The sequence below is a fragment of the Elephas maximus genome, chromosome 6 (assembly GCF_024166365.1).
Source record: "Elephas maximus indicus isolate mEleMax1 chromosome 6, mEleMax1 primary haplotype, whole genome shotgun sequence".
In the NCBI taxonomy this organism is placed as follows: Eukaryota; Metazoa; Chordata; class Mammalia; order Proboscidea; family Elephantidae; genus Elephas; species Elephas maximus.
The window spans coordinates 22092355-22110416 of NC_064824.1; the positions used below are offsets into that span (position 1 = coordinate 22092355).

The following is an 18062-nucleotide window of genomic DNA, read 5'->3' on the forward strand; positions in this document are numbered from 1 at the left end:
GTTAAAGACCAGATCTCCTGCTGCGGGTGAAGCCAGATGGGAGAGGACAGAGTAGGAGAATGGGGGACAGAAGGAAGACAGCTCTGAGAGCCCACCTCACCCTGAGACCATCCCAGTGGGGAGGCAGGTGTGGGCCAAGGACTTCCTCCCTCCCGCCGGCAGTGTTCCCTCTGAGCTGCCACCTTGGCCTGAGGTCTCCCCCTCCCCACACTGAGCCGCACAGCCAGCGGGTCGGGGCGTTCTGGCTAACACACCCCCAGTCCATGGGAGGGAGGTAATGCTGGGGTGATATTTTAGGGATAAATTACAGGGGTCTTTTTTTTTTTTTTTTTTTTTTTGAGCTAGGCTAAGGGGTTTGGAAATTACATGGAGGCGCAGGGTGGCATTGGCCCTATGTCATTTTGGAAACATTCCCTTTGTTCCTTGTTCCCCACCTGGACTCGGTGGAATTCGTTACCCTGGAGCCCTTTGTGGTGTGATGGGCTGGCTGGGGGCTCTGTCCACAAAAGCCCTTCCCATTCAGAATTCAGAATCTCCCTTCCTTAACCCGGTGATGAGATGCTTTCTGTGGTTCCAGTTCACAGCCATAGCTCCTCCCATGTGTCAGTCAAAACCTGAGACAAGGAAACCAAGCCCTTGGCGGAATGGCCTGCCTGCACTTCTAAGGGATGGTCGGGCTGGGGTGGGAGGCAGGGTATTTTGGCTCCCCCGTAAGGCCTTTAACCAAATAGTGTTGTCTCCCCCTTCCTTCTTCATTTAGGCTCGACGAAATCGGGAAATAGCAATTTTGCACCGTAAGATTGATGAAGTGCCCAGCCGAGCAGAGCTAATACAGTATCAGAAGAGATTTATTGAACTCTACCGCCAGAGTAGGTGCACCAGCCACGCACAAGCTCTTGAGGCTGGCCCTGGGAGGGACCGCAGGCAGCGAGGGGCTTGGTCCACTTGAACTCAGCGCAGGGTGATCCCTGTTCAGCCTATCAGTGCTGACAGGGAAGGGCTTGGTTCATCACAGTCAGGCCCACTGGTGGGTGACCCCTAACCTGGCGGCAGTGCCTTTCCCAAGGACAGATTCTGGAAGCTAATGGAGCTCTTAGACTAACATTTCAAGGCAACAGTTTTCCTGGTCAGCCATTTGCCCTTCCCCTGTGCACCCAATCCTCTTTCCAACTTTACACGGAGCATCTTGCCTCCCTCACCTCTAAGCAAGCCCTCAGTCATCGTCGTTCTCTGCAAACTCTTCCTGACATGGCCCGGCCTTTAACAGCATCGTATCCACTGGGTAATCTAGGGCTGGGTCTCCCTCAGCCTAAAATCAGTGACCAGATCTTACTGGCTCAGAATGGGCCTCAGAGCTGTCCTTTGTTCTCTTCAGACTGCTCCTGTCATATTTGTTCTGACAGTGGATCTCAGCTAAATCACCACTAGCCAGGCCACAGTCCCTCCTCTGGTCCCTCATGCCACTTCTCTGCCTGCTGACAAACCTTCAGGAGCTCTTTGAGGCCCACCGAGTAAAGCCTCTCTCCTTCCTGTGCCCCAGGCCCTCCCTGTTCTTTGAGGCCTGCCTGAGGCCACCTCTCCTGATCTGTGGACCCGCCCTCCAGCCTCCCAGTCTGAGCCCTGCCTCGAGCTCACCTCGTACTTTCACATCTCAGGCCTCGACTCCCCTGTGTTCTGGCCTGGATTCCCTTCTCCTCAGTTAGTCAGAACCATTCAAGGCGCGGGTCAGGTCTATGTGTAACCCGTCCTGGACCCTTCTGGCAGCAACGAATCACCCCCTCTTCTGGGCTCCTGCTCTTGCATGTCCCCTGGCCAGCCCAGAATCAGCAGGTGTAAAACTGAACCCGGCCTTCCTTTCCCAAGTCTGTTCTGCCTCCCAGCCTCCTCTCAGTTACTGGTGTCACTCTCTGCCCAAGCTGGACACCTCGTAGCCATCTCTGACTTCACTGCTGGCCCAGTCTTGATTCTGAATACTTTTGAAAACAGTTTCTCCTGGACTGTTGCGGTCACCTCCTGCTCATCGCTGCCCGAGCTTGATCTCTCCTCTGCCCTCTGGTCTGGAAGAGCTTTCTCAAACGTACATTTGATCATTTTATAAGCTTGCATTAGAATCTGTAATATCAATAGCACCTCATAACTTCTTGAATAATCTTGGAAGCCTGAGTATATTGTACAGAGTCCTGCATGGGCCCAACTTAAGCCCCAGCTTCCCCCACCATAGTGTGGTGCCACCGCTCTTGTGTGTCTGCATCCTGTCCCATGAGCTGTTCCCATGTCCAGAATGCCATCGCCCCTCGATGCCCGCTCCAGCTTCCCTTTCAAAGTCCAGCTCAGACTTTGCCTTGAGGTCTTGGCCTCTCGAGCATCCTTCCTGGTTCAGGCTCTAGCACTGTCCTTATTTGAAGAGTCTGGAATCGTGCTTCCTGTCACATCTTAGCCCACAGTCCTGACATTTAATACAGTCCTCGCATTTGATTCAGATGACCAGAGACAGGTAACAGTGGCAGTTCCTTAGCAGAAAAGTTTCTGTCTTAAGTTAAATCTTTCCCTTAATTTTCTAGCCCTACTTGCTTTAAGCCTGTTAGCAATGATAATACCTTATATCAGTATGTTTCACAGAGTGAATTGCACAGATATAAAAGTCATTTTGATGAGGACATTTATATACCAAAGACATAGCCAACCAGTTGCACCAAAATACCTACGTCAAATTTTTCTTTTATTTTTGCTATCGAATATCCGCAACCCTCACCCAATCCTTGACCCGAATGGGGTAAGGATGACAAACACATTCCTGGGCAAGAAAGCTAAAAGCTGACCAGTTCATTGATGGCAGTGATTTTCAACTTTGGCTACTTGGTAATAACCTAGGTCCCACCTCAAGGAATTCTCATTTAATTGCTTGTGATATTTTTTAAATGCTCCCTAGGTGATTCTGTTTTTTAGTAGCCAAGATTGAATACTACTGTTCTAAAAGTTTTAGCAAACATAATAATACTTTACATAGAGTAGCTTACAAAGAGATTTTCGTACAAATTAGACGTTTTGATGGGGCATATTGAAGCTGTTACATCGAAAGTACTTGTATCCGATTATTAACTTCTACTACCACATATAGGGTCGCTATGAGTCGGAATCGACTCGAGGGCACTGGGTTTACTGGGTTTACTACCACATATGTACAACGGAGAGCCCCAAGCCCTGTCCCACCTTTGCGCTTCACAGTGTGAGGGAGACACAGGTATTGCTGGGTAATAAAGGTTGACTGATTCACTTAAAGAATCAGGAGTAAATGTTAATGGCAGTTGCCAGAGGAAACCAAAAATGCCGGTAGCCTGCCGTGCCTCTCTACCATCCCTGCTGCACTTCACCTGCACTCATGATGCTCCAGGGGCAACCCTGTGGACAGGGAGCAAGAGCAAAATGAGCAGCCTGGCCTCACTGTTAGGAGCCAGCGCCTAATGACCGCTTGCCATCAGGATCCTTGTTGTTCGTTGCTTGTCAAGTCATGTACAACAGAATGAAAACATTGCCCAGACCTGTACCATCTTAAAAATCATTGATATGCTTGAGTCCATTGTTGCAGCCACTGTGTCTTGAGTGTCTAGAGGGCTCATCTCTCACTCAGCACTATATTGGACAGTATTCTGTTGTGATCCACAGGGTTTTTATTGGCTTATATTTGGAAATAGATTGCTAGTCCTTTCTTTCTGTTCGTAGTGTGGAAGCTCTGCTGAAACCTGTCCACCATGAGTGACCCCGCTGGTATTACAATACCTCTGGTATAGCTTCCAGTATCAGAGCAACATGCAAGCCACCACAACACAACAAACTAACAGACAGGTGATGGTCAAGATCTTTAGCTAAAGCTAAATTGTATCACTTAGCTTAAGATTCAAAGCCTAATTGTGATTCAAGTTCTTGGGGTTTTATATCCCTCTGGGAGGATATGGGAATTCAGAGCAGTGATGAGATCACACAGGCTCCAAGGCCAGGTGGGGCTTTCCATGGCCAGCCACACACACAGGGGTTCGAACCACTCACATTTGGGTAGGAACCCTGTCACCATAGTGCCCTTGTTCTCTGGTGAATGTGGCACACTTGCTTTCCTAGAATTTGGCCAATTGGGTACATAATTCATTCTCCTTAAGGGAAGAATGAATAAGGGGAGGAGGACAGAAAGGCGGAGTAATTTCATGGGTAAAGATATTAGAAGCCTTGTGTAAAATGGTGGGAGTAGCAGTAAGGTCAGAACCTAACTTCAGGGGCAAGAATACAAATCAAGAGCAGCCCAAGGCTGATTGCCATGAGGTGGAGGTCAGACATACCCCCACTCTCCAACCTTTCTACCAATTCTAACACCAGCCGTCCCTCCCACGCTTCTGGGCTCGATGATCCCTTACAATGGCCACGCAGAACTCACAGGCTGTACTTACAGTTAAGTGGTTTATTAAGGAAGTAACAGAGTACAACTTGGGGTCAGGATCAACAGGCTACAACTCAGGACCAGGATCAGAAAGGATGTAGGCAAACCTTGGAAGCCTCCCCCAAAGAGGAGAGCGCAACCCTCCCTTCTTCAGTGCAGACAGTTCTCTCAGCTACTCTCGGCCTCCTCAAGACAGGCCTCCTCTCGCCCCCTGTCTTAGTCATGTAGTGCAGCCATAACAGAAATACCCCAAGTGGATGGCTTTAACAAAGAGACATTTATTTTCTCACAGGTAGGTTACAAATCCAAACTCAGGGCATCGGCTCCAGGGAAAGGCTTTCTCTCTGTTGGCTCTGGAGGAAGGGCCTTGTTCCCAATCTTACCCTGGTTGAGGAGCTCCTCAGGTGCAGGGACCCCGTGTCCAAAGGACGCGCTCTGCTCCTGGTGCTGCTTTCTTGGTGGTATGAGGTCCCCAACTCTCTGCTAGCTTCCCTTTCCTTTTATCTCTTGAGAGATAAAAATGTGGTGCAGTTTACCCCAGGGAAACCCCCTTTACCTTGGATCAGGGAGGTGGCCTGAATGAGGGTGTTACAATCCCACCCTAATCCTCTTAACAGAAAATTAGAATCACAAAATAGAGGACAACCACACAATACTGGGAATCATGGCCTAACAAGTTGACACATATTTGGGGCGGGGGGACACACAATTCTAATCATGACACCCCCCTCTGCATTCATTCAGCCTCCCTGCTACGGGGCGTTCCAGGCTTGTTACCACCGACTCTGCCTCAGGGCCCCTCCCAGGCTTGTTACCGCCAGCTCTGCCGCGGGGCCCCTTCCAGGCTTGTTACCGCCAGCTCTGCCGCGGGGCCCCTCCCAGGCTTGTTACCGCCAGCTCTGCCGCGGGGCCCCTTCCAGGCTTGTTACCGCCGGCTCTGCCGCGGGGCCCCTTCCAGGCTTGTTACCGCCGGCTCTGCCGCGGGGCCCCTTCCAGGCTTGTTACCGCCGGCTCTGCCTCGGGGCCCCTTCCAGGCTTGTTACCGCCGGCTCTGCCTCGGGGCCCCTTCCAGGCTTGTTACCGCCAGCTCTGCCGCGGGGCCCCTTCCAGGCTTGTTACCGCCGGCTCTGCCTCGGGGCCCCTTCCAGGCTTGTTACCGCCGGCTCTGCCTCAGGGCCCCTTCCAGGCTTGTTACCGCCAGCTCTGCCGCGGGGCCCCTTCCAGGCCTGTCACCATCTTCAGTGTTTCAGTCCTTGACCTGTGTTACAGCTCTTTCAGAGGATTCCTTGCCTCCCCTGTCTGTGCTTCATCCCTCTTCTCTCTCCTTTCTGCCTCTTCCTGCTTCCTGTTTCCTTCTGTCTGAAAAACCTCTGTGGAAGTTGCTACGTATATACACAACTCCTTGTCAATTTCAAGTCATGGCCCCTCCCAGTAGGGGACCACAAACTGACTAATCCCTTCTCAGTAGGCCACAGACACTTCACTTTTGCGTAGTAGATTATAGTCACCTCATTTGCATAGTCCATAGTCACTTCATTTGCATAGTATATTGACCAATCCCTACAAGGTGCATACCAGTCACAGGACAGGCCGCATCCCAGGGCCAGACAGAAAGAATCAAACCAGGTTGTTTACAGCTTACCCAGGAAATGTAACAAACCCTCTGGGCTGGAAAACTAGGGCAAAGGTAACTCCTCAGGGTTTACAGTGAAAATCTCTCAAGCTGTTTTTCAAAGAACCGAGGCAAAAGGCCACATAAAGGAACTCATTTCACACACCTTGATAACTAAGGTCCCCCCTTAGCTGTGTGCACAGGGATAGAAAGAGAATTCATATCTATGAGTCACTTACTCTGTTCTATGATAGGAGTGTCATTTGTCTAGTAGATATTTTTGAGGGCCTATTTATAGACCTAGGAAGAAAGTCCTGGCAATGTACTTCCAAAATCATCCAGTGAAAACCTGTAGATTACAAAGTTTTGATCTGGCCTCAATCATGGGAACGGTGCAGGCCCGGGCAGTATTTCATTCCGTTGTACAGGGGTTGCCATTAGTAGGGCTGACTCACAGCAGCTGACAACTACTGTATAGGCCTATGCTAAGCACTGGGGTTACGAAAGTGAGCAAGCTGTGACTCCTGCTCCTAAGGGGTATGGGAAGAAAGAAGGCCACACAGAGAGAGTAGTACAGTATATAGGTATAATTTCTGTTGTAAGGCTTTCAGAATGCAGATGGGGCACCTACGCTGGCCCGGGAAGGCTTCCTGGGGCCGATGACTCCAGAACTGAGTGTGCATAGGTGTTGAGACGCTAGCCAAGAGAAGCGGCCCACCATCGTTTACATACATTATCTCCGTTCTCATAACTGCCCTGCGAGGTGACAATACCATTAGCCTCAGCTTGCAGTTTAGGGAGCAGTCTTCTAAACTGAGTAATTTACTCACGGTCACAGAGCTCGTGAGAGGGAGACCCATGACTCACACTGTGGTCTTTTCCCCCATCACTTCGATTCCTTGCTTCTCTGAGCTGCCAGCGTGGCCCATCTATCTCTTTCTCCCTGGGACTTTTAAGTGCTTCTTTGGTACCTGGAAAATCTTGTCAACCAGCTAGGCTTCATCGTCTCCTGTCATCTCAAGTTGTATCATTAGAGAGAGGTAACATGATAGCCTCCTCATCCTAGCCATCTTCCTTCCAGGATGCCTCACCTGTAGGACTTCTGAGACACCCACAGTCCCACACCCTAACATGGAGGTTCTTCTGGCCCCTCATTGAGCCCTTCCCTGGGCCGGTTCACTACTAGCCATGTGCCCTCAGCCTGCAGCAGAGCAAAGACTCCCAAGTGCTCTGGGGCTCTCGCATAGACCCAGCAGAGCAAATGCCCTGCTCTGACAGAGCTGAGCCCTGGGGGTGTACCTCATGGGAGTGGGGGAAGACTGAGGGTCGTTTTAAAGCTTTTCTTTATTCATGTGCTGATTTCTTTGCATTTACAGTTTCAGCTGTCCACAAAGAAACCAAGCAGTTCTTCACTTTATATAATACCCTGGACGATAAAAAGGTGTATTTGGAAAAAGAGGTAACAACCTTTCTAAACGAAAATAATATGAGCAGTGTAGTTGACCTTGGGAAGTCCAAACGAACTTGATGTCTGGGATGCATCCTGTTTAAGTGGAAGGAGCACTTGCTGTATGCCAGGTCAGAAAGTGTACAGTTGTTGGACGCTCACATGGTTTGGGGAGAAGCGAGACTATAGACAAGCCTTTCCATAGTGCCACCTGAGGAATGCCGTGATAAAGGTAAAAGTCGTGGAAGCCTGGTGGAGGAGGTCCTGGGGTTGGCGAAACTTCAGTTTGAGTTTTCAAGGAAGGGAGGAACCAGCTAAATGAAACGGTGATGGTGGACTTGTTGTAGTTTGTGTCAGGGGTAACTGTTTCATCAGTGGCAGACACGAGCCTGGACGAAAGGATTGTGAAATTCAGAGGGATTAACGTGGGCACTGACACCCCTCTCTTTGTCTGTTTCTCTCACGTGGGGTAGATCCACTTATGATTCATGGCTTCCCTGACGTGACTGGGGGCCACTGTGCACTATGTTAAAAAAAAAAAAAGGCAATACCATTTATGATAGTAGCAAACCAGAGTAGTGGAGAGAGCATAAGCTTTGGAGCTGGGCAGATTTGGGTCTTAGTTTGGCCTCATCGTCCTCACGTGTGAAATGGGGATGACACCTACTTCATTCGTTTGATGACGGTAAAGATAGAATGAGAAGGCGATGGTAGGGTGGCACGTACCTGGTAGAGTCCTAGTGCATATTAGTTCTCCACTCACCTCGCCTTGAGGGGCACAGGGAATCTTTCATTTTCTCTTCACCCTGAAGCCTGCATTAATTACCATTCTAATGAGAATAGTAATATAGATATATCTTTTACCTGAGCCTAATTGAGGGGACTGTATTTATTATCACTTTTATTGTCTGTTGTCAGCCCAATGAGATAATCATCTTCCATATTAGAAGGCACTCCTTAAGGAGGAGTTGAGTTTTGTTTTTCTTTCTGTCCAGGGCCTTTTATACAGTAACTGGCACTTAGTAGGCATTTGATAAATGTTTGAAATCCAGTTGCCGTCCAGTCGGTTCCGACTCAGGGCAACCACATGTGTGTCAGCTAGACCTGCTCCATAGCGTTTTCAGTGGCCGATTCTTCAAAGTAGCTCACCAGGGCTTAACTTCCAAGGTGCCTCTGAATAGACTCAAACCTCCAACCTTTCGGTTAGCGGCCAAGCCTGTACCACCCAGGGCCTCCAATGTTTGAATAGAAGAGTGCAGCTTGCAGGATGTAGGTCAAACCTCGGGGATAGCTCGGCCCCAGGCCCTGGCCTTGAGGGGGCCTCACTGATAAGAGGAAACCCTACCAACCTTAACTTAGGGTCAGGGTAGCCCCTTTTCAGAAGGCTTTGAACTCTTACCAGTAGTGTTTAAAGTTGTTGCATTCTTTATAAACTAAAGGTGTGCTCAAGGGTGAGGGTTGGACCTTTCAATTCTAAGCCGTATTAACACAGCTAGAAGTTGTTTGAATAAATTGTTTATTTTATTCCACATGCTTTGAACCTCTGATATTTTAGCTTGGAAGCATCCCTGTGAAGTAGTAAGGACAAGAACGTGGTTTCTAGGCTGCAGGCTGTGAGCCTGGGGCCAAGTAGGGCAAATGGTTAGTCCTGAGGTTACAAATTGAGTTAGTGACACAGCCTGAAAGAGGACATAGGTTTCTGGACTCAGAGCCCTTCCCCAACTGTATCTCTGGGCAGATGGAGGGCCAGGGGCCTTGACTGCCACATTCCCCAGGAGGCACTCAGAGCTGCCCAGCAGCTGGTTGTACTGGTGAGAAGATTCTGTGGGAAGGAATAGTGTTCTTACTCTCCCCCTGACCGACTCCTCACTGAGCTGGTACCCTGAAAATAAAGGGCAGTATTTGGCAAGATGGACAGGGCCTGTGTTGATGGCTTGCCCAGAGAGCCTTGATGTTAGTGTCTTCTCATCTGGGATTTGGGTCCCTTCAAAGAGCCATCTTCCTACAGTCTAGTGGTAATGGGTTGTAGGAAGAGGCGTTTTCTGTGAGCATGGGGAGGTAGCTCCCTAGGAAAAACTACAGGGCTAAGAGCATGCTGCTTACCACCACCCCCCCAACCCCGTATATTACTTTAATCTACATAAACGAGGCATTTTCCTTTCAGAAGAGATACCAGGAGACCAGGCAAACTTTCAGTGCTTAAGGTAGTGTAGAGATCTCTCAACCTTTTGCTTATAGGGTTTGTTATTTTTTTTGTTTGTTTTGTTTTGTTTTACTTCTCCAGATTAGCCTGCTGAACTCAATTCATGAAAACTTCTCACAGTAAGTACCGTCAGCCCTCCTCCCATAAACACCTCGGTAAGGCCTGCACTTTGTGTCCAGCTCACCTTCGCATTGCAGCAGCGTGATTGAGAAGGGCCCAGCGAGACCTGGTGCTGGTCTGAGTGTCGCTGCAGCCCTGCTGTAGGTGCAGGTGTGTCTTGGTTTACAGGGTCTTTGAGCTCCTGCACAAATACAATGATGTTAGTTAGAGTGAATTTTAAAAACACCAACGAAGATCATGGAGAAAAATTAATTTTCAAATGATTTGACTATGTCTAGCTACCACGATCTCTTTGTATATTATTACATCTTGGTAAGATCAGATTAATGCCATTTATTGTTTCACATATACAGATGCTTTAAAATTTAGATAATAAAAGTAAATAATCTATATAATTTGTTTAAAAGAATTTTAAAATCTTGTGGTGAGTTTTGTCTTTAAGTTAATGAACATCCTCTAAGCTACTTGGTTCAGATAAGAGTTTGTTCCTCCAGAGCTTGAATGGCAAGGCTCTCCCGTACAGATCACACCTGCACCCCGCCTGCCTGTCGGCCTGCCCATATCCTGGGCAGCCCCAGGGTTGCTGTCTGTGTAGCAGGCTTTCTTTCTCCCCAGCACAAACCTCTACTGTCCCCAGGCAATTGACCTTTGGTAAAACTGCCCGAGATCTTAATGGGTTTACAGGCTCAGGGTTTTCAGTTGCTTTACTAATTAAAAAAGAAAGAAAAGACACAGCTTTCTGGTAAGATTCCATTCAGTTAGTGACTTACCATCTTGTGACATTTCTAAAAATGGCCCCTCCATCCTCATTTCCTGATCAAGAGACCCTGCAGTTTGAGCATTGCTGTGAAGAGTTCTCTCTCTCTCCGTCAGCCTGTCCTTTGGAAGCCTTCTCAATTCCTTGTGCATATGCACTCTCATCCTTCAGATGTCAGTACCTCAGCAGAGCTGGGGTGAAGGGGAACGTTCTCAGGCGTCAGAGAATCCATTCGTTTAACTGCTGCTTCTAGAAACAAGGACCGGGGTTTCCAGTCCTGGTTTTAAGAATTCTCAAAAATGTGCACTAATCTTGTATAAAAAAAAATCCAAATTCTCAGATTTCTAAAAATGCATTCAGTTCTTAAGCAATACATGCCTTAATTCAAAGCAAAAGATATTTTTGTTAATTTTAGTCACATTTTATTTTACATTAAGAAAATATATGTGAGTTAAGTAAAATGAAAAAGTGGTTAATATTCAAGTAAGACCAGGCTAATCTTCACCCTCCCTCAGGGGTTTAGAACCCTTTAAGTACATGGAACCCCAGTAGCCCCCATGGGTCCAGTGTGCCTGATTGCCTCTTGGGGCACAATCTGGGTAAGGGGCTGACTACTTCCCACTACCCCCCCCCCGCCCCACCCCCAGTTCTGTGCACTGGTTACACCTCCTCTGGTTTTTCTTTCAGAGCCATGGCCTCCCCTACTTCCCGGGACCAGTTTTTACGTCAGATGGAACAGATCGTAGAAGGAATTAAGCAAAGTAGAATGAAGGTCAGATGGCTTTTTCTCGCCCCCAAATCTTGAAGTTTGATCTTAGAAAAAGCCCAAAAACCCAGTGCCATCAAGTCAATTCTGACGCATAGCGACCCTGTAGGACAGGGTAGAATTGCCCCCCATAGAGTTTCCAAGGAGTGCCTGGCGGATTTGAACTGCCGACCCTTTGGTTAGCAGCTGTAGCACGTAACCACTATGCCACCAGGGTTTCTATCTTAGAAAAGAAAACATTGTTTTAGTAATGCAGGCCAGATTTCGCCCCAATGGTGGAGAAGCCCCTGCGAAGAGGGCGGGCTTCTTTGGTGGGTCTGTGAATGTGTGGTCTCAAGCCTGAAGATACCGTGTGTCTGACTCAGCAGTGGGCAGGGCTTGCTCCCCGAGCCGTCTACACCAGTGGTGCAAAGGCTGCTGTCTGTTTGTGTTTAACCTGTTACCATGTATTGACCACCTGTGAGTAATATTATCCCATTTTACAGACAAAGAAACTGACTCTCACAGCAGGCCCCCTTTCTTGCCCAGAATTACTTCCTCCCTGGCTCTTTGGTTTGTGACATTCTGCCATTAGAGATTTAATCCTTAGGATTTCCGGAGCGTTTTAGTTTTTAGGAAACCCCTATGAAAAAAGACAGCAAAGCCACTGAATTGTACATGTAGAAGTGGTTGAATAGGTGTATGTTTTCGCTGTGTGTATTCTCAACAACAACAAAATAAAATTTTTTTTAAATGAGGCAGTTCTACTCTGTCACATGGGGTCACTATGGGTCAAAAATCAACTTGACGGCACCTAAAAACAAAAACATAAAAAATGCAAGTAATCCCTGAACTGAGTTCTGCTAAAGTGAGGAAATTGAGCCTGAGAATTGGGGAGAGAGAAGAGCAGGACTGAAAAGGGGCAGGGACGGGAAGCACCGGAGACAGCTTACTCGTTCAGGCGGCCTCGGTAGCTTGGCAGCTCAGCACGTGGGACACGTTTTGTCCGTCGTGAAGTTGACCAGCTGGGTGTTTGGAGAACCATTACGCCACTGCAGTTTCCTCCTGCCAGTCCCCACATGAATCCTAGCTGGTACTTCCACATAGCTCTTGCTTCAGTCCTGTTCAAAAAATCTGTCACTAGTGACAAACATGATTTCTCAGACAAGTCAGCCACAGAAATGAGAGGGGACGGAAGCCAGCACTTGCCTTGTGCGGGACGACTCTCTTACTCAGAGAGTGAGCGGAGCCCATTCTTGATAATCTGGCTGTGAGGTAGGTGGCGGACAGAGAACCTGGCTAACTGGGAGCCTGTAACAGCCCAGATCTCAGGGGTGGCCCATTCCCACCCTGCCACTGCTCCTCAGGAGCTGCTCTGGCCCACAGCAAGGTCAGTAGGAACTTGTTGGAGTTTCTAGTCCTTGGCAGAAATCTTGTTTACCAGGAGAGGCATCCCTGGGGAAGGAAATGGGCCTGATCCCATAATTCTCTCTCTCCCTTCTTCCCTGAGCATTCTGCCATTGACACCTCAGTGCTGGCAGTGAAGGAAGCTGTGTCTGTGCCCCATCCCTGTCTCCCCCACTAGGCGGTTGCTTAGGACTCCCAGGGCAGAGAGGGCTCTTTCTCAGGTCTGTCTCCAGTGGCTAACATAGGGCCTGACCCACAGTGGACACACAAGAAGTATTTGTTGCATGAGTGAATACACTCAGTGTGCTTAGAAAGCAGATCTCAAAGAGGGCTCCAGATAGGGTTTGAACATTGAGAGGAATTGGAATAATTATGTCTGCTTTGCACACATTTGAATGGATGTGTTTTGGTGTGTTTATTTAAAAAACAACATAGCCCTCCCTGTAGTGGTGCTGTGATGGGTCCCGCTCAGTGGGTGTGGCTGGGTAGTCAGTGGCCTTTCAGAGCACAGGTTTCCCAGAACTGGCAGACTCAGGGTGTAGAGGTAATACAACAGCACTGGGCACAAATAAGAGGATAAGTGTGAACATTCTAAGGGCTTAGGAGTAAAGAAGGAAGTAGATCGCCAGACCTTTCTTCACAGGTGCCTCTGGGTGAATTCAAACTGTTGACCTTTTGGTTAGCATCCGAGCACTCTTTGCACCACCCAGAGACTCCACCTGAACTTCACAGATTATGTAGCTCAAAGGACAGAAGAATATGGGGCCTTTGTCCTTTGCAGTCTGGTGTTTTCTTGCTCTGATAACCTCCAAGCATTCTCAGCACCTGTAGCCTTTGGTCAGAACATGCCTTTTCACCACTGTTGCCCCAAATGTTTCAACAGATGGAAAAGAAGAAGCAAGAGAACAAAATGCGAAGAGACCAGTTGAACGACCAGTACTTGGAATTGTTAGAAAAACAGAGACTGTACTTTAAGACGGTGAAAGAATTCAAGGAGGTAAGAGGAAGGGTGGGCGGGGCATGTTAAGGCTGCAGGTGAGACTGACACTCACCTCACAGTGAGCCTTCGGAAACCAGAGCAAGTGTTGGGTGACTTCCCTCTGGCGGGTAATGGGAAGTAGCAAGTTGGCAGCATGATCTGGACAGTAAAGTGTGCCATACAGAGACTTCAGGATGGCCTTGTTCTGTGACCCATCCTGAGGCGTTAAGTCAGTGTCGTGAGAGACATTGTGTCTTTGTTTGCGTTTTCTCATGTGAAGTGAACCGTAACCTTTAGTAAGCACGTTAAACGCATAAGCACAGTGGTGTCATCAGCCCACATCAAGGCATTTGTTAGGGATCCAGTTGTGCAGCCGCTCCTCCCCTGGTTCCTGGGCTGGGGAGAGGCCCTGAGAAACTGTGTGGGAAGACAGTGAACTTTGACATGTGACAGGCTTGGGTTCAGGTCTTACATTTCCTGCTTAGCAGCTGTGTAACTTTGGGCGGTGATCTAATATCCCCATGCTCCAGTTTCCTCTTTGGTGAGTTCCTGTTAGGGTCAGAGGAAAGCTATAAAGCTCCTAGCATGTGTCTGCACATAATAGGCTCTAGACATTCAGCCGAATTCTGTTTGTCCCTCTGTTTTCTCCCTGCATTTGGGCAGAGTTACTCTCCATTGTGCCATAAAGAAAAAATGGCCCTTTTTTTTTTTTTTTAATTTTAAAGTGGTAAAATATCTATATCAAAACATTTGCCATCTTAGCCATTTTTAAGTGTACAATTCGTTGTTATTAATTACAGTCCCCATTTTGTGCAGCCATCACCGCTGTCAATTTCCAAATGATTTTCATTTCCCTGAACAAACTCAGTGCCCCTCTAGTAATGACTCCCCTTTCCCCACCTCCCTGCCCTGGTGACCACCAATAACTTTGGCCTCCAGGGATTGGCTGGTTCAAAAAATTTCATATAAGTGCAAGGGCAATATTTGTCCTTTGGTTTCTGAATTATTTCACTTAGCATGTTTTCAGGGTTCATTTGTGTTGTAGCACGTATCAGAACTTCTTTCCTCTTTATGACTGAAGGATAATATTCCATTGTACGGATATACCACGTTTTGTTTATCCATTCATCACAGACACTTAGGTTCTTTCCACCTTCTGTCTGTTGTGAATAACGCCACAATAAACACTGGTGCAAAGTATCTGGTTGAGTCCCTGCTTTCTGGTTTTTCGGAAATTTACCTAGCAGCATAGTTGCTGGGTTATGTGGTAACTCTGTGTTTACATTTTTGAGGAACTCCCTGTTTTCTACGATGGCTGCACCGTTTTACATTCCCACCAGCAATGGATGGACTCCAGTTCTCCACATACTTGCCCACACTTGTTTCTTTCTTTCTGATCATAGCTTCCTAGTGGGTGTCAGGTGGTACCTTGTGGTTTGGATTTGTGTTTCCCCAATGATTAATATCACTGAGCATCTTTTCATGTGCTTTTGGGCCATTTGTACATCTTCTTTGGAGAAATATCTAATCAAGTCCTTTGCCCTTTTTTTTTTTTCAGTTGGATTCTTTATCTTTCTGTTGTTGAATTGCTGGAAAAAGGAAGCTGTATTTTATCACTTGCCAGGGTTTCAGCCGCTTTATTTTCAGGAATTCCTTTCTTCTTTTGAACCTAAATCCACATGATTTTAGTGAGTTTAGGTAGGCTATGTACCAGTGTTTGGTCTACAAAGTAAAAAACGTACTCTCTCCACGCTGATAAGTTTGTTATTTTTTAAGACTTTTCAAACCCTTCCTTTCCTATCTTTCCCTTCTCTACTTCATTTTCCTTTTTTTGTAATTTAACTTTTGGGAGCCACAACCCGTGGGCGTTTCAAATTATTTTATCTATTTGTAGATGTTCCTCCAGCTCCTACCATGTTCTGAGGATGTAACAGGGAGTAACAATAGGCCTGGTGTCTTTCCTCAAGGAGCTTACATTCGGGGGATGGATGAAGGGAGAGGAGGAGACAGATTTAAAAAGCTAGTAAACTGAAACAGATAGAAGTAGAAAACTATAAGGTTTTCAATGGCTGATTTTCTGAAGTAGATCTCCAGGCCCTTCTTCTGGGGTACCCCTGGATGGACTTGAACCTCCAACAAGGAGCAGACACCATACAACAGGACGAGTGGTTTCACCTGGCTACAAAGCTGTCCAGGTAGAGACAGAGAACTTCTACATGTGCCCTGTTGTGCACCATAGGTGAAGGACTCCAAAGGGACAGTTACACAACAGGCTTCTGAACACTGTCCTAGTGGACATAGAGAACTCCTCCTTGCATGCCTCCACCTGGCATTGTGGGTAGGGGACTCAAAAGTGGGCCTTCCTTCTACCAGTCTCCTTCTTGCCAGCTAGGCTTAGTTAAACCCAAAAACCGAACCCGCTGCCATTGAGTCGATTCCGACTCATAGAGACCCTATAGGACAGAGTAGAACTGCCCCATAGAGTTTCCAAGGAGTGCCTGGCGGATTCGAACTGCCAACCTCTTGGTTAGCAGCCATAGCACTTAACCACTGTGCCACCAGGGTTAGTTAGGTGGGCTGAAAACATGTTGTGTGTGCTCCACCTAGTAGCACAGCTAAGGAGACAGAAACATCCCTGCCCAGCCATTTTATATACCAAGCCTATGTGACCTGTTAGGCACAGAGCAGGCGCTCGGACATCTTGGTGTCTAGCCTGGAATTGTGTCTCTTTACCCTGCTGACATTTAAACAAACTGTTAGATTTCAGAGGTGAGGGATGCCATGGTTTATTCCTGAAGCCCAAAGATGCTATCAGGGAAGGAATGGGGAAGACATGACCACCGGGCTTGTCCAAAGGACTGTCTCCTCACAGGACTGTCTTTGGGAAGAGCAGGAGTACTTCAACCAGGGAGCAATACTTGAAGGCCCTGTGCTGGGCAGCACATTGGAGGGCCTGAATGAAATGCCGACCTGGCCAGAGGAGCTCAGGAGCAAAGGTAGTGACCTGGGTTGGGGTGCTCCAGGCCAGCATGGTGACTGGCAGAGGATGTATCTGAAGTTTTGGAAGGCCAGTGAGTGAGCTGTCAGAGGACGAACAGGATCCTGCGGCTTCCCACCGCAGCTCTTTCTTGCCTTTAATCAAAATAACTCACAAACAGAAGAGGCCCAGAGAAGAAGAGTTATATCTCACATGTTGCTTATACACACCACCACTGCCCTTTTGAAACAAAAAGTAAGTCAGGGAGGTTAAGTGTCCGCCAAAAGCCGAGCCCCCTTGTTCTCACCTGGTCCAGCACATCAGAGACCAGGGGTAGATGCTGGTGCCTAAGATGTCTTCAGTCCAAAGCAAAGTCAAAGGAGGGAGGGGTGGTGAATGTAATATGTCCTTCAGATGGCTAAATAAATTCCTTTTAAAGGACTCAGCCTTTAAAAAAAAATATTTAGCCTTTTTTATTTTAAAATTACTTTTATAAAGTAATGCTGATTGTGAGCAGTCCTTTTTTTTTTTTTTTGTAAACATTTTACTTGGCAAAAATTTAACATTGGCCACCACATGTCAGCATTCCAAATTTCTAGACTTTGTTTCATGAGCCCCTCTGAGGTAATTTGGGGTCACCACAAATGTTGATGAGATGGCTTGTGTGTTACTCTCCCATTTTTACCCCCTTCTCAGCCCAAGTAATTGTGCTGTTTTTCTGTTCTACATACCGAGTTCCAGATAAGATCACATTTGTGGTAGATGAACTATTGGAAAGGTTGGGCTTTCACCTCACGGTGGAGTCCTTTCCCACAATCTTCTCTGTCCTGCCTTCTTTACTTGCCTCTCCCCAGCTGATTGGTCTTCTCTTCCTGTGTTCTGAATTCTCAAGGCACCTTTGACCCTAGCAGTAGTTATCCTCCATGCGCAGCACAGTATTGTTGCCCAGAACATAGTCTCTGGTCACCTTAGCAGTTCTCTTTATTGAGTTTGGTTTACTCCAAGTTAATTGATGTTAATTTGATGTTCCCGTGGACACCACTCGGGCGCAAAGTCACGCCCTCATCCTGACTCCCAGCCTTTTGTGGATTCAAAACCATTTTGATTATACATTGGGTTCATCTCTAAGATTCCGTTGACTCACTCACGCTCGGAGAGTTTGTTAATTAAACAAGTTTTCCAGGAAATGACACATACTCTAAATCATTGTAATGGCAGTATTACATTAATTAATTGTGTCTCTAAATCACAGTCTCTCATGAGGTCACAAAACTAAGGTTTAAATTCTGGCATCACAGCGACGAATGCCAATCATGTGTTTTTGTGAAGGTGGCTAGGGTATATGATTTTGAGTGTATACTCACTGATAAGTACTATACCCGGCACATC

The 18062-nt window shown here is 47.4% G+C and overlaps 1 protein-coding gene across 2 annotated transcripts in view; it reads left to right on the forward strand.

The window, feature by feature from the left end:
- CCDC93 (coiled-coil domain containing 93) overlaps nt 1–18062 on the forward strand; it is a 142294-nt gene that overhangs the window by 107236 nt on the left and 16996 nt on the right. For both annotated transcript variants that reach the window (XM_049889190.1, XM_049889189.1), the window contains exons 19-23: nt 761–869; nt 7415–7497; nt 9770–9807; nt 11253–11337; nt 13601–13714. In XM_049889190.1, the coding sequence (XP_049745147.1) occupies nt 761–869; nt 7415–7497; nt 9770–9807; nt 11253–11337; nt 13601–13714 (429 nt within the window). The remainder of the gene's footprint in view (nt 1–760; nt 870–7414; nt 7498–9769; nt 9808–11252; nt 11338–13600; nt 13715–18062) is intronic.